This window comes from Arabidopsis lyrata (genome assembly GCF_000004255.2).
Source record: "Arabidopsis lyrata subsp. lyrata unplaced genomic scaffold ARALYscaffold_1, whole genome shotgun sequence".
NCBI classification, from domain to species: domain Eukaryota; kingdom Viridiplantae; phylum Streptophyta; class Magnoliopsida; order Brassicales; family Brassicaceae; genus Arabidopsis; species Arabidopsis lyrata.
Genome location: NW_003302555.1, coordinates 11,289,567 through 11,304,610, shown reverse-complemented (window position 1 = coordinate 11,304,610; position 15,044 = coordinate 11,289,567). Strand labels below are relative to the sequence as shown.

At 35.5% G+C, this 15,044-nt stretch overlaps 1 protein-coding gene and 1 long non-coding RNA gene across 2 annotated transcripts; one reads left to right on the top strand and one right to left on the bottom strand.

The window, feature by feature from the left end:
- Nucleotides 1-8,919: 8,919 nt before the first annotated feature.
- On the top strand, nucleotides 8,920-9,533 carry LOC110224580. Its single transcript, XR_002329080.1, has 2 exons — nucleotides 8,920-9,123; nucleotides 9,276-9,533. It is a non-coding gene; the product is annotated as an uncharacterized LOC110224580 (long non-coding RNA).
- Nucleotides 9,534-10,833: 1,300 nt separating this feature from the next.
- LOC9329466 (carbohydrate-binding X8 domain-containing protein) lies at nucleotides 10,834-12,350 on the bottom strand. The gene is made up of 4 exons (XM_002890610.2): nucleotides 12,123-12,350; nucleotides 11,746-11,985; nucleotides 11,632-11,659; nucleotides 10,834-11,366 (listed from the first exon to the last, which is right to left on the bottom strand). Exons 1-4 carry the CDS (start codon nucleotides 12,172-12,174, stop codon nucleotides 11,084-11,086), a joined length of 603 nt encoding a protein of 200 aa, XP_002890656.1. The 5' UTR covers nucleotides 12,175-12,350; the 3' UTR covers nucleotides 10,834-11,083.
- Between the last annotated feature and the right edge of the window lie 2,694 nt (nucleotides 12,351-15,044).

The window sequence follows — 15,044 nt, the reverse complement described above, 5'->3', positions numbered from 1 at the left end:
AACATTTAAAAATTAGAGAAGCGTATTCTAAAACCTGGATTCTTGTACTCTAATTTCTTCTTAGCCAGGATATCTTCAGCTAATAGATGCCATGTTTCTGACCAAACATGTTCTGGTCTTGCTAGAGACATAGATAGAAGCAGCATTGAAAAAAAATTCCTCAAAACAGGAGCAAAACTATGCTGACCTAATTCAATCAGACCATCAATGTAGACTTGATCATCATCTAATATGCCACGTGCGAAACATGCTTCCTTGTAAGTTGGATAAACCACACCTTGATATGTTTTTATGTCATCATAAGTCTGTGGACCTCTAACTATGTTGAGCAGTACTCGAAGATAGTATTCATCTTCCATTTTCCTTGGGACATAATTAATACGACCCAAAGCCCAGCCTCTAGATCTCTTCTTAAACTGCTTATTCTTTCCATCCCAAGTAAAATAGGCTGGTATTTCCGCATATAGACACTCTCTTGCACGCTTTCCATTCTTTCCGACTGCATTTTTTCTATTCAATGTCAACCAAGCCATAAACTGAGAATCTTCATTGGATACACGATCTAGAACATCTGCTATTTGTGACTTTGGATCGAAATATATTGGTTGCTTTCCTTCCACATGAAAAGATAATTTCAAGACTGGGGTTGATCTGTGTTGAATAGGAAATTTGAAAATTCTCCAAACCGCCTCTGAAGCTGATACATATCTATAGACATACAAAAACTGAATTCCAGAAAATTGTAACAGGATAAAAACTTTCTAATTTACATAATACTAAGTTAATAACATACCTGCAGTCAAACCAATCTTTTATTTCATCCTTCTTTTTCTCATTTGAATCTGGTTCTTGAGCTGTAGTTGTTGTATCACCAGTTGCTGTAGAACCAGTTGCTGTAGAACCACTTGCTGTTTCACCTGTTGTTGGCTGATTTATAGGCTCAACGATCACTGTAACCATATCTGGTCCTTTGTTTATATACTTAAATAAGTATTTGATAGAACCATTTTGATTGCACCATTCCACGTTGATATGAGCATTATATCGAAGAGAGAGCTTCTTATTATAAGGGACAACGTACCTATTGTCACATTTAACATCACCTTTCTCAATATAAGCTTCTGTGAGCCTCCTCCTATAGACAGGATAACCATCACTACCAACCTTAGTGATCTCTTGATGTTTTTTTGGGTATAGCTTAGAACACTGGCCATCAACCATACACGGAGAATTTGGATTCGCTGAGCCACATGGTCCATGAATCATAGAGTTTTTGATAACTTCATATAGCTCCGGTTCTTTTTCTTTGTCTGGAATTTCTGCAGATATGATCTTGTCAATGTCGTCAGCTGTTGGCAGTTTACTATTAACATCCATAAATAAGAGGATGTGAGCATGAGGCAATCCTCTTTTCTGGAATTCAACAGTATACATAGCTGGAAGAGGAAAAAAAGCAATAGTTAGGAAAAACAAATAGCATTTTCTGTATTCTTAAACTATAAAGGCAGCTGCTGGTCTGAGGGATCACTTACATGCAGCTGTCTTTCCAAGCATTTTTCTTTCTGTTAAGTCTTTCATCAGAGAATCCAATTTCATTTTGAATATCCTCGCCACGATGTCCGGTCTATCATCAGCAGTTAACCCTCTTGCTTCACAATATCTTGTAATCTCAGGCCACTTAGGATTACATGTAAAGGTGATGAAAAGATCTGGGAAACCATAACGCTTACAGATAGCCATAGCATCGTAATAGCTTTGGATCATATATCTAGGTCCACCAGTGAAAGATGCTGGAATAAGAATCTGATTTCCTTCTTCAGCCATATCTTTGGTTCCAGAGTTAGCAGCTGCTTTAATGGAGTTAAAATTCTCACATCGTAGCTTAGACTGATTAAACTTGATATAAGAGAGGCGGTTTGATTCAATAGTTGTATATGCATCACACAGAAACTGTTGGAACAACCTCTTTGATTCAAGCAGAGTATGACACTCATTTTCCCTCTCTTGAATGCGGAAAGCAAACCACTGTCTCATACTTATACACTTTTTCTTCTTGTTGTTGCTTGATTTGTAACACTTCTCAATACCAGGCCTGTAACCATCTTCACCATAGCAAAATATTAGAGGGTATTGTAGAGCCAAATAGGAAATATGAATCTGGCTTATCCTCTTTAGGCGTCCATTTGAGGATTTTTCTAGAATTATATCACGAACTGGCATGTCAGGAATGAAATCACCAGGGATCAAAGCTGCAACCTCTCCAGCTGTAGGCATACTGTATTGCCTCCCATCAACACCTTGACGATCAGCAACAATCCGCATATGAAATGGTTCATCATCATTAGATTGAAACCTCTCTCTTGCAGACCTGAATTTCTTGACATAAGGGTTTGATTCATTCAGCATTTTTATTATTGCTTCAATCAGTTCCTTGTTCAGTTTTTTTTTCCAAGAGGTAGACTTTAGATTTTTACCCTTCCTGTAATGACCATAAGAAGACACAGAGTTAGATAACTACAGCTGAATATAGTATCGAAGTTAATATAACAGTAAATCTGCAATGTTTTTGAATACTATTATAACTCTTACCCGATGACAGTAGCTCTCTGATCAACTTCAGATTCAGTATCAACTATATAAAGTTGTGAATACTTAGCATAATCACCAGCAGCAGGTTTTAATCCCCCAATTTGATGATAGTTTCCTCCTTGCAATCGAAACATTGCAGGTCCTTTACCTTTAGGCATAGATTTATCTACCTTCCCACCAAGGGAGGTCATTGCGAAGAGCATATTATAAGTCCTTAAATTCTCTCTGAAATTTCTACTAATTGCATCTGTTCCTTTAAGAAGCTTTTTAATAAGCTCTGGTGATTCCTTGAGAAATGGCAATTTCACACTGCCTTGCCCACAACATAGAGTAAATGTTGGATCCTTACTACTGTTTCTTTTGTTTATGCGCTCATCAAACCACATCAAAGCACCACAATACTTACACGTGTATGTAGGATCACCATGATCAAGATATCCTAAAGGAAAAATAGAGTGTTAGTAATATGTACGCAACAAAGGATGCTATATGTTGAGGTTTGCAAATAAATGTCTATTATGTATTATATTCTTAAGTTCTAACCTGTTTTTTTTGCTTTTGCTGCTGCCCTTTTCGAGGGGAAAGCCAATCTTGGCCTACCTATTTTCTTAGGTAGATTTTTATTTTGAGTCACTGCTTTCCTTTCTACACTTTTCCTAGTAACACTTACAGTAGGAGTAGTTAATTCTTCTCTTGATTCATCCGCTGAACTACTCAAGTCAATAACTTGTTGTGGAGAATTAAATATATGTTCAGTAGAAGGTTCCTGAACAGGAGCCGAGTAACCTTCTTCAACTTCATCTTCTGTGCTGCTAACAGAGTAGTCTTGTGTTCCATCAGATTCACTGTCATTCATTCCAATATAATTAATATGCTCCATACTTTCATCATCAGTGCTACAATCTGTTAAGGTTGGCAGTACTGGTTCTTTTCCTTTGCCTAGATAGTACAAAAACATATATAATTAAGTAATGTATTTAGATAGTAGATTGGTAAAACTCTGAAAACTAAGACAGTAACTTAAGAAATGTATGCTACCTTTGTCTGAAGGAGAAAATGATGCATTAGCAAAGGCGTCTTGTAAATTTCTGATATGGCAGTTATTTTCTTGTGGAACAGGAGTACAGTCTGACAGTTTGCGTAAGCATGAGGTAGGAAGAGCAGGACCAAGTGGTTGTCGTGTATGTTTTGAAGATAATGATTGCTGCGGACTCCTTGGGGTCTTACTTGTTTCAGCATTTCTGCAAGGAAGATTGGTAATATCTCTAAACACTCTGCTAAAGGCTGATTTTAGAGGGACAACACCATTTGTGTTAAAGACAGTAGCTTGAGTAATTTGGCTCTGCGGTGTTGGAGTCTGAATAACACGTGATCTTTTAGCTGGTTTAGGAGAAGAGTTCAAGTCTATAAGAGGATAGAATTGTTTAGAGCCAGTAGCTTGAGTAATTTGGTTCTGCGATGTTGGAGTTTGACCAAACTGGACTGTTTTAGCTGTTTTAGGTGAGAAATTCAAATCTATAAGAGGGTAGTTAGGCTTAGAGCTAGTAGTTTGAGTAATTTGGCTCTGCGATGTTGGAGTTTGAGTAACACGGGATCTTTTAGCTGGTGTAGGTGAAGAGTTCAAGTCTAAAAGAGGGTAGTCTGGTTTTTTTTTCATATTTGCAAACAAAAGAAAAACAGCGAGTTTAAGCAAAATGGTTCTTCTGATAAACAATGAACTTCATACTGAAATAGCCTTTTAAAAATTAAATGGCAGATACGCCATTGATCAAGTAATATTGATCTGTTGATAAAATATAGACAGTTACTATATTCTAGGCATTGAGATCAAGTTAGATGTTTCAATGATAATATTTAGAAAATCTGTCCAATATTATCGTTAGTGATTCATATACTAACTGATATGTTTATAATTACACAGATTAAGGAAATACAGCAAGCAATGAGGATCTTGATAGATGCTTATCTTGATTGATGCGTGTCTAAAGCTAACCAATACCTTTAATATCTAGGTATGTTTTCTAAACATTTTCTTAAACCAAATCATTTAATTTACTAAAGTAAACGAATTAACCTAAATAGTTACTGTTTGAGATTTAGTTAGAATTAAATTCATAATTAATTTATAACCTTTTTTTCTTTTAACAGACCTATTGCAAACTTGTAGACATCAAAATACCAAAAAACACATAAATTGTCAAACAGATTCAATACAGATAAAATATTAAATAGAAAGCAAGTTTGCAAACTCTTGTGCAGAGTTGCCGTAGTAGTTGATAATAAACTAAAAGAAAATTAAAAACATGAAGAGTTCAAACCATAAACTTAAAACATAACACCAAACCATTCAGAGTTCTTCAAAAGAGCTAGCCACCGTAGAACATGCACAGATATCCCTCACAATAATTAGTTCTCCTCAACCATCTCCATCATGACATCTTCCTCATCACTTGAAGTATCTTCGAAAGAGCGCCTACCAGAAATATAGTTGCATTTATGTTAACACTGAAAATTGAAAAACATTAAAGAAGTGTAAAATATAAACGATACTTACAGGTAGCTTGGTAAGTCTAGCTCATAGAAAATGGGATCAATGTAGAGACGTGAACAGCAAGATTCACTCATTAAGACATTTTTTCCTATATTGCAATAATAAACACAGTCAATATAACACTGCAAAAATAAGTTCAGCAATAGCAAAATCTCATTAAAACCTACCACAGTACGATGAGATCCTCCAGAAACGCAAGACTGCAACTATCTTATCATAGTTGTAATCTACAGAGCTAATTCTTCTGGACCAAGCGTTGATAAAGAACTCACACCACTTACCAATAGCAACGCATTTGATAGTCTCACCCCTAGATTTCATGTAGCCATCAAAGCATATTGTTTTTAACAGATATAACATGATAACAAAAATTTGAATCTTGTACAAAATTAGACAGAAATATAGTAAACTTACACATTGTTAGCAATCTTGAAACAGACATAGCGAGCTTCATAATCTGTCTCACCAGGACGACAAACAAAGGGAAACCTTCCAATGGTGGACACAGCAGAGATCACACCCATAGCATCTAAAAAAACAAAACACAAAATGGTTGGAAAGACATTTAAATAGATAACTATATAACTTGAACCTAGGCTCTTTTATTACCAGTCACATAGGTTCCATCATCTGGATGAGGGTTGCTGATAGAATCATGAGTCATAAAGTCAAAGAAATTGCTATAACCCCTAGATCTAACAGGCCACATTGTTGTTTGTCTGATACACCTAATCTGAAGTGGAAATGGTGCAAATCTGGCTTGGTATTCTGAGGGTACGACTGGTTGGAAGTCAGACATGTAATACCACAAACCTTCTTTGAGTCCAGGTTGAAAGTTAAAAATATAGTTGTTTCTAGCAATTGTTGCATCGCAGAAATTACCCTATACAAACAAAAACAAAAAAATCAAGAGATATTAAATAAGAGAAGAAAGTAAGTGGATGATCTTCACTATGTTTTAAAACAGAAGATAAGAATTACAAACAAACCTTTTCATCTGCGAGAATCATGGTGGTTACATCACCATTCAATGGTGGATTGTGATGCCAGATACGCATTATCTTAACATAAACCCTCCACTCTGTAGAGTTAACACGAATTTGGGAAAAAAGATGCATATCAACCATGTTTTGTAACGATTCTGCTTTGCTTTGAGAAGGGAAGTTACAGTGTTTCTTTTTCAATTCTAAACGATAGGTCTACTTGGTTATATAGAGAGATTGATGAAGATGAGAAATAAATTGTTAAAGAAAATAAGGGAAATCGAAACGTTATTAATTGTTTTATTAGTATACTCTATATTTTTTAGATTATAGGGAATCATTGATAATGATTGAAAAGTTGTCAGTTACCAAAATGATTACGTTTGAAGATTGCATGTCAAATATGAAAGATTGAGTATACAGTATATATAGACACTATATATACATCTAAGAATTTTAATATTCTAATATATCAAGTTATACGGAATCTTAGCACTTCACATATATGTAGATGTATCTATATTATGCTCTCTAATTAATTAGGTTTATAGATGAATTAGAAGTTAAGCAAAAAAGACTATATTTGCAAGGTTAATTAATATAGAGTAAGACTATAATTGTAAGAAATGATAAATTGAAATAAAATAGCATCCAACGAAGACTAACAATAGAAAGAAATCACCAAACAGAATAGCAAGCAATAATAGAAATCAAAGTCTTAGAAATCTGAAAGCAATAAGAAAACAAAGCAGGTAATTATTCAAATCATAGCAACCATTCTTCACTTCTTTTCAACCTTGACCTTCACAACACCTTTAACACATTTCCCCTCCTTCTTCACCTCATGTGTACCCACTCCACCATTGGATACAACATTGTTAGTCTTAGGCTCAGATTTGTAAGCATCATCATTAATCACCACAGCAACCTTGGCAGCTATGTCCTTCACATTTGCCTCTTGATCCTTAGTAATAGAATCTTCATCACCAAAGTCAATAGGTTCAATGCACAACTTCTTAGAAGAAGAAGAATGATCAGAAGAACCGGGATTGTCAGCATAAACACGTTTTGATGATGGAGTGACAGAGTCAGAAGTCTCTTGACTCATCTCCAGCATTAGTGGCACCTGTAATAAAACAAACGATGAAATTAATACTATAACTTAGCTTGTTTTAAGATCCATGTACTAACAATTGTTCTATGCTAAATATGTTCTGACAAAACAATCACCTGATCACCAGATACAATAGATGCAGGATTGACCAACTCATGAGAATCCTCCAGCAATTGTTCCTCAAGCAGAAGGCCATCTTTCTGCAACACTTTAGATACCTTGTATATCTCCTTCCCATCCCAAATATTCTCTTTATCAATAGACACCAGGAAAAGAAATGTCCTTCCAAATAGATTTTTAACTGCATCTGGTATGTTCTCCGGATCATCAATCTGAAATTAAAAACTATTCAGGAATTTGTGTGTCTAGAACAATGTAAAAAAGATATTAGCATATATAGTAGTGCATCAAACCTCATCAACGGAACCATTAAGCACAGATGTAGCAGACTCTCCAATGATTTCAGAGCAAACTGAATCAAACAGCAACAATTTAGCTTCACCAGTGTTGTCCATCACCTTAGCATAGAGCATAAACCTGTATAAAATGTAAACAATAATGTATATGTAGATATAATTTTCTTCTATAGACTAATAACATAGCTATTTCAGAATTTTTTACCTAGCCACGACATTAGTGACCACAGATTTGCAAGTGTCACACCAGAACCTTGGCTTTTTCCCTTTGTTATTCACACCATTCACTCCATGGTGGATATGTGTGACTTTCTTATTGCAAGCACGACAGCTAATGTAATACCAAGCCCAGTCGGTATCAATTGCATAGATTGTACACATCAACCTTGCCTTGCCAATCTAGAAAAAAAGTAGATTTTAATATGGATATTTATAGACATTAAACTGTTTTCTAATGATAGTAATCATAACTAATTACCTCGACAGAGTTGAGGAGATCCACAATGGTTTTCCTGGGATGATCTAAAGAAGTATCATCCTGATTGGCAACAACAATCTCAAATTTCGGGACTCTCTCACGGAAGATACACATTGCACCATCACTTGGGAGACTATATGTCAAAAACATGTATATATATGTTAGTTCCATAGTACAGAAGTAAGCACAATTGGATAAACTATTAAATCACATACAAAATGTACCTTTGAACAAACACAGCAATTTCAGGGATTGCTGGATTAACAAAAACTTGTGAAGCATCAAATGAGTTAGACAGAGTCTTTACACCTGTAGATTACAAATAAGATATATGAGGCATAACTTCTATATAAACGGTCCCAGTATATTGATATGGTTGCTAAGATTATGTTTTATGTACCTTTGAAGGATTTGATCTTCACAAACCTCAACAAACAGACAACAGGACGTCCACCAGCATCCTGGCTTCCTCTGTAAACAGTCTCAGCAAATGATCCCCACAAGGTAACACCGATCCTTTCATCACTTTTATGTTCAAAACAGAACATGTTCAGTAGGATAAGTAAAGATACTAACCAAAAAATTGAAAATTCTTACGTTTCATTTCTCATTTCAAACTCAATCTTGCTAGTTGGTTTGTTATTGGCTTCAAGAGTTAACAACTCTCCAATCATAACAATCTGGCCAATTACATCTATAAAATAAAAATAGAGATAAAAATATATCATGTTCTGTTTCTAAAGTGTAGATTGATTTATTTAATATCTTTAAATTAAAAAGATACTTACCAACCAATATGTATGGATTAAGATCTCCATTTTGAATTCTTTTGAAACTGGCTAGTGACAGGTAACTTGAGTCAGAGACAGGATCACATGGAAAGACATGAGTTCCATTTGTGAAAGTCATCTTATATAGATGAGAGGTTGGACGAAATTGGCCACTGGCATAATTGAGAGCAAAGATCTCAATGAACACCCAATGACCAACAGGTAAGCTTGAGACATATCTGCTCACCAGTTCCTTCTTCACGGTAGCATGAATCTTTTTGCCCTGTTATAGTTTATAGAAACAGTAGAGTCAGTTAAAAATAGTAGCTTTAAAATGGTTTAATGCAAACTAATTAACAATTATTATGTTACAGATTTACCTCAATGTCAGATAACACCAACTCTAGAGTTTCACCAGTGTTGGATGTGTACTGACGCCAGGAGTGAAGTACCTTCACTTGGACTCTCCACTGTGTGGTGTATGGCCTGACATCTTTGAGGTAAGCAAATGTTGCAGCAGCCATTATATGCTCGATTATGTTTAGAGAAAATAATATGATTAGAGGGGGTGAGTGCTGATGATGATGAGAGGGTTTGATATGGAACTATATATAGGGTGATAGAATAGGTTACAATCTCCCACAAATCGGCATAAAATATATGCATTGTTAAGATTATGGAATATAGATTAATGGTTATCAATGAATTGGTTGAGGTTTCCGGAAATCTGTGGGAAGGAGAGGATAACTAAAAGATTCTCTTAAATGATAAGAACTGAGCGTAGGCGGGAAAATAAATTCAATTAGTAGAGGGAAAATATATTTCGAAGTCATTTAAATTGATAGTAGCAGAAGCAAGATTTGGTGAAGATTGCATTGACGAAAATGGTGGAACAAAAGAGATGATAAGGTATGTGAGAAGTAATTTGTTTTGATTGTGTAAATATGAGTGGAATAAATTAGGTATGATTAGATTCCGGAGATATTGGATTAGCGAAATAGTTTAGGAATATGTGAAGTGCGGATTGGTAGATTAAATATGGAATTATAGAAGTAATTAGAGTGAAAATTTAAATGTGGTTTTAAGACAACATTCCTTAAATCTCTTATCCAAGATCCGAATATGATTAAACCGGGTAAAACCCGGATCCAAAAGACTTTTTGCAAAAATCCCCTGTAAAAATGTATATATAGATAAGAGAGCCGCCTTATATAGGCAAAGTACAATAAATCATAAACCGAAAAGTAGCTTAACTTAAATAATAATAAATAAATAAAGGAAAAACACCCAAATCTTAATAGAAAACTTATTTTGATACATATCTCGTATCACTCCCCTCCTCGACTAGGAGCTTGTTCCTCAAGCTCTAATTCCGTTTGCATGTGATGTGTCTTCTCCTCCTTGCAAGGCCTCCTTCTTTGCAATTTTTGCCACGAGAGCAAATATTTCTTCAATTGCTCGCTTCTCTTGTTCCTTAAACAAGATTGAATAACCATGTAAAACCTTTGACATATATTTCGTTTTTTCTTGTTCTTTTAACAAGATTGAAAAACCATGTAAAACCTTTGACATATATTTCGTTTTCTGATTATTTTTTTTCCTAAAAAAAAGAATCAAATTAATCCAGAACCTAAACCAAAGCTGCTAGACATATACATACATCAAAAAAAAAAACTCAAATCATCATAAATTTTAGCAGGTAATGAAAAAAAGTTAAACCTAAAGACTATGTCTAATGACACCAATCCTTTGAGTGAACAGCCGAGCCAAGACAAACATCTAGATGACACCAAAGAAAGTAATATCTGCTCGATTCAATCTGTTGTCCAAAAAGTACATAATTCTTTTTTTTTTTTTTTGTGCGAAGGTACATAATTCTAACAGTCGCAACTAAAACACAAATGAGGCTTTTGAGAAGTTTGGGCAGAGAAATTGAGAAAGTGGGGTTATCTTTTATTGTAAACGCATAATTATAAGTAAAAATAATATAAACCAAAGAGCATCTCAGTTTTTCTGAATTTACAAAAGAAAGCAAGCAAAAGCTCTTGATTAAGGTCTTCGAGAGAGAGAGAGAAAGAGAGAGTCACACCCCTACAAAGATTAAAAAGTGGGAAGAAAGAGAAGCTCTAACTTGGCTCTCATAACAAATAAACGTCCTTGTCATCATCTGAGATGATCTCACCTAAACCCTCAATGCCACGGCAGCGATGGTAGTTAGCAAGACAATCATCGTGGTTCGGACGGAGAGCTCTTCTCCACCGTTGGGATCACCTACACCGAAACCGCTGGTGCTGCTGGACGGTCCCATAGTAGTGTTAGGAAATGCTATCGTAGATGATGTCGGCTTATCATCAGTGGGTAGTGTGCTGCTTGTTGAATTTCCTGTGGTTGGATTTGTGGTGCCTGGAGTTGCGGTGGTTGAATTGCCGGTTGGTGGATATCCGGCAGTGGGGGTTCCGTTTGAGCTGCAAAAAAGTTACTCTTATAAGATCATCATCACAATTTCTAAAAATTGGTAATAAAATCAGTAATAAAGATTCTGTCACACATTAATAGACAAGTTACTGAACTATTCAACGCCTACAGAATCATCAGAGAGCTCATTACCGATCTAAAGAAAACATTAAGCAAAACGATCAAGAATTAAAGAGAGGACAAAAGCCCTAATCTAAGACTTATTGAGGTAACTTGGGAAGCAAGAAAGCTCCAAGGCAAGGTGGAGTAACATACCTGGAACTAGATAAACAGTTTGACGTAGCTGCAAGAACAGAGTAAAGAAATAATCAACAAAAATATATATATACATTTGATGAAATGAAGTTGTGGTTTTAATGTAAGGAATACTCGAAGGAGGGGAAGTGGAGATGACGGCGGCGCCGTTAAAGTCACAGGTGGCACCGGTGGAAGCTTTCTTCTGGTAGTAGCTGTTAACGGCGACGTCACAGTGGTTCTTGACGGTGTTTGGTTGATAACAAGCTCCGGTCGTCTGAATCTGAGTACAGTCAGCACCTCCTCCACATGCGAAGTCTATCACCTTCTGAAGATCCAGCTCGCTCGCGTCCTTGCACACACAAACCGCCGCGTCTGTACAAAACAGAGATCTCGGATTAGCATTACACGTAAAACGTAACCAAGAAGCGAAAAGGTCTGAAGTCTGAACCATTTTGAGGCTTAAAGCCAAGGGACAAAGAAATGTTCATAGGAGATAGAAAGAAGCTTACTTGAGTAGGTAACCATGAAAGAGAGAAGAAACAGAGGAAGCAAAAGCGCCATGACTGCTAAAACTTGATCGAACTTGTTTAACCCTGACAGTACCACAAATGTGAGTTTGGGAGTTTGTTAGAGAGAGAGATCTTGATTCAATGATCAACAATTTTTATTATTTATGATGTTTCTTGGGTACTAATAAGCAGCATACCCTAAGGCTTAAGTAAAGAAAAGTTCAGATATTATTGTGTGATGACTTGTAAATGTTAGATTTTGAGTACTCAAAGCAATGTGGGTCTCATGTAACAGAAGGTAAAAAGCATGCTTGTCGTCTAGTCAATATGTGTGACTAGTCAGTCGACGCACGTAATATTGTAGTGGAACTTTATGTGATAAAAAAACTAGCTTTGTTAATCGTTATTTACTAATTTGTCACCTCAATTTACGTACACCTGATGCATTCTTTTTACATCTTTTTTTAGGATTTAGATAGAGACATAGAGTGTAGCTTTCCACAAAGACAACAAAAGATGCATGCACACGTTTGCAAAGTTAGAACTGTTGTAAATGTTATTAAACATATTATAAGATATAAACTATATAATACTATAAAGATAATTTTAAAGTTGTAGTTTGATTTTGAAGCACTAACCGATGAAAACTAATGGAGAAAAACAGGGAAAAGAACACAAAAAATTGGAAATAGTACTTTAAAGGCAAAAACTTAAGTGTTAAGTACTTTTAAGGCAAAGCGGCTAAGCGAGGGAGCCATGTGCAAGACAAACTTTGCATCCGCATTACAACACGTGTGATTTTGTCACAACAAGTCACACTAATAATCCGAGAATTCAATGGTTGTTACTTGTTAACAAGACGACCAAAAAATAGCTAGAAACGTTACCTCTTACGTAAGGAATAACGTTTTTTTTTCCAGTAATTTAATTTAACTTTAATCGGTCGTTTGAAAAGTATTTTTTTTTTTTTTTTTTTTTTTTAAAAAATGTTTCTCTCTCTCTTCTCTCTCTTTTATTTTTCAGAGAGAAAAAAGCTTTTCCGTTCAAATTTCGCCGGTGGTTGTTCTCCGGTGAATTTTGTCTCGTTTGATAGGCGAGTTTCTCGTCTAGCTGCACCGGCTCGCTCAGCGGTGTGGGCTGGCTTTGCTTCCGGCGTAGATGGCTTCGTTAGCATCTTCGTCCGGCTATGTTTCCGACACCTGTGGTCGGCTTGTTTCCGGCATGGAGCGGCTTGTATAGCGGCGGTGGTTGGTTTCTTTGTTATTCCGACGGCCTAGTGCGGCTATAGTCTCGGCTAATCCTTACCGCTTTTTATTTTCTTTTGTTATGTTTTATCTTTTGTCTAAAGTTCAAGGTAAAATCTCATATGGCGATGATATATGTGGCGCTCGATTTCGAAGAATCAAGTCTCTAAGGTTTGTGCTTTACCGGAGGAGTATCGAGCTTCGAATTTAACTCCTAGTTGGATTAGATCTCAAGATCTAGAGAATCAATAAAGACTTGGAAGTTTAAAAAAAAAAGCGCAAGAAGATCTGATATAGCATGGTATCGTGGAAAAGATTCTACAAAATGAACTGAATCGTTTATCCTCAGTAGGAATCAGAGGTGATTCAGTTGCTGATTTGAGAATCGTTAACTTTTTCACATGATTACCAGGTCAAGAAATTATCATTCGGTCTGTTTTCTTTTTGCCGGCGAATGTTCCAAACCGGCGGTAGACTAGACGATGATGACGAGCTGGACGCGTGTTCACAAAGCGATGAAGTTCGATGTAATAAGCATCTGTGCGGCAAGCTTCCACGTTGAGAGATGTGATCGTGCGTTTTAATTATCTTTACTTAAAGGTTTACTTTGTTGGGCTTGGTTTTCATTTTCAGGTCCAGTAGAAAATAATGTCCTATGTTTGTCTTGGTTTACTCATAACCAAGCATTGTATGGTTTCTTTGGTTTTATTAATAATAATAATACACTAGTTGACAAAAAAAAAGAAAAGTATTTTTTTAGTAAATAAAAGTTCAAATATAAACATAAGTTAAAGTAAATACAGTTTATAAAGTATCTATTTATAAAAACATATACGTATGAAGACTCGTTTTCGCTACGGTTCTGATGGGGTTCCTTTAACCAAGCCACTACCTATATGAGTCGCTTTTAAAAAAAAAGGTCAAGAAATAGTGTAAGTTTTGTAAAATAATATTGTCATTTGAAAAAAGTAAACTAGAGGGTTCAACGTCCTTTCTCTTAACTATTCGAGATTCATAAATATTAATAGAGTTTTATATTTTTCAAGTCCACATTTTGGTTTGTGGCCGCGTGGTGTGGTTAGAAAAGCATGGTGACGATAATCTTTGACATGGTTGGTGAATTTCGTTCACATTATAGATATATGCTAGATTCAGTGACAAAGAAAATGACATCTTTAGTATGAGGGTTTTTAATGCATGTAAAGTTCATTATGAGTTATGACATATATTTAAAGATTTTTTTCTGCGAGTTATATTTAAAAGTTATTAGAGTAATTGTAAACACTTATCAGTTAAATAAGATTCCATTGAGCGATATCATGCGGACGGACGGTAAATTTCGGTAATTTACACTAAGAATTTCTTCGAATTCAAGTCAATAATTAGAATAAGAGAACTCAATTTCTGTCGATTTTAACAATGATCACCAGGACGAAATGAAAAGCTGAAATGATCTCACTAATATTAAAAAATCTAATATAAACATGTTAAATTGAATTGGAAATGTGTACAACTCAACTATGAGATTTTCGCTTGTTCTCTTATCCGATCGTATTCACTGTTCGTGACACGTTGTTCGCTAAAATCATAAAATTGGGATATATGATCCCAAATTTTCTAGTTTCTCTTTGACTCTGGAGATGGACTCCACCTCTTCTTATACAACCTCCATGGCCGA

Excerpts from the sequence above, each read along its gene's own strand:
- LOC9329466 (XM_002890610.2), bottom strand. The coding sequence starts at position 12,174 with ATGGCGCTTTTGCTTCCTCTGTTTCTTCTCTCTTTCATGGTTACCTAC. Across the intron at positions 11,986-12,122 it reads TTTCATGGTTACCTACTCAA|ACGCGGCGGTTTGTGTGTGC; the intron begins GTAAGCTTCTTT and ends TGTTTTGTACAG. Across the intron at positions 11,660-11,745 it reads CTCCACTTCCCCTCCTTCGA|CTACGTCAAACTGTTTATCT; the intron begins GTATTCCTTACA and ends CTGTTCTTGCAG.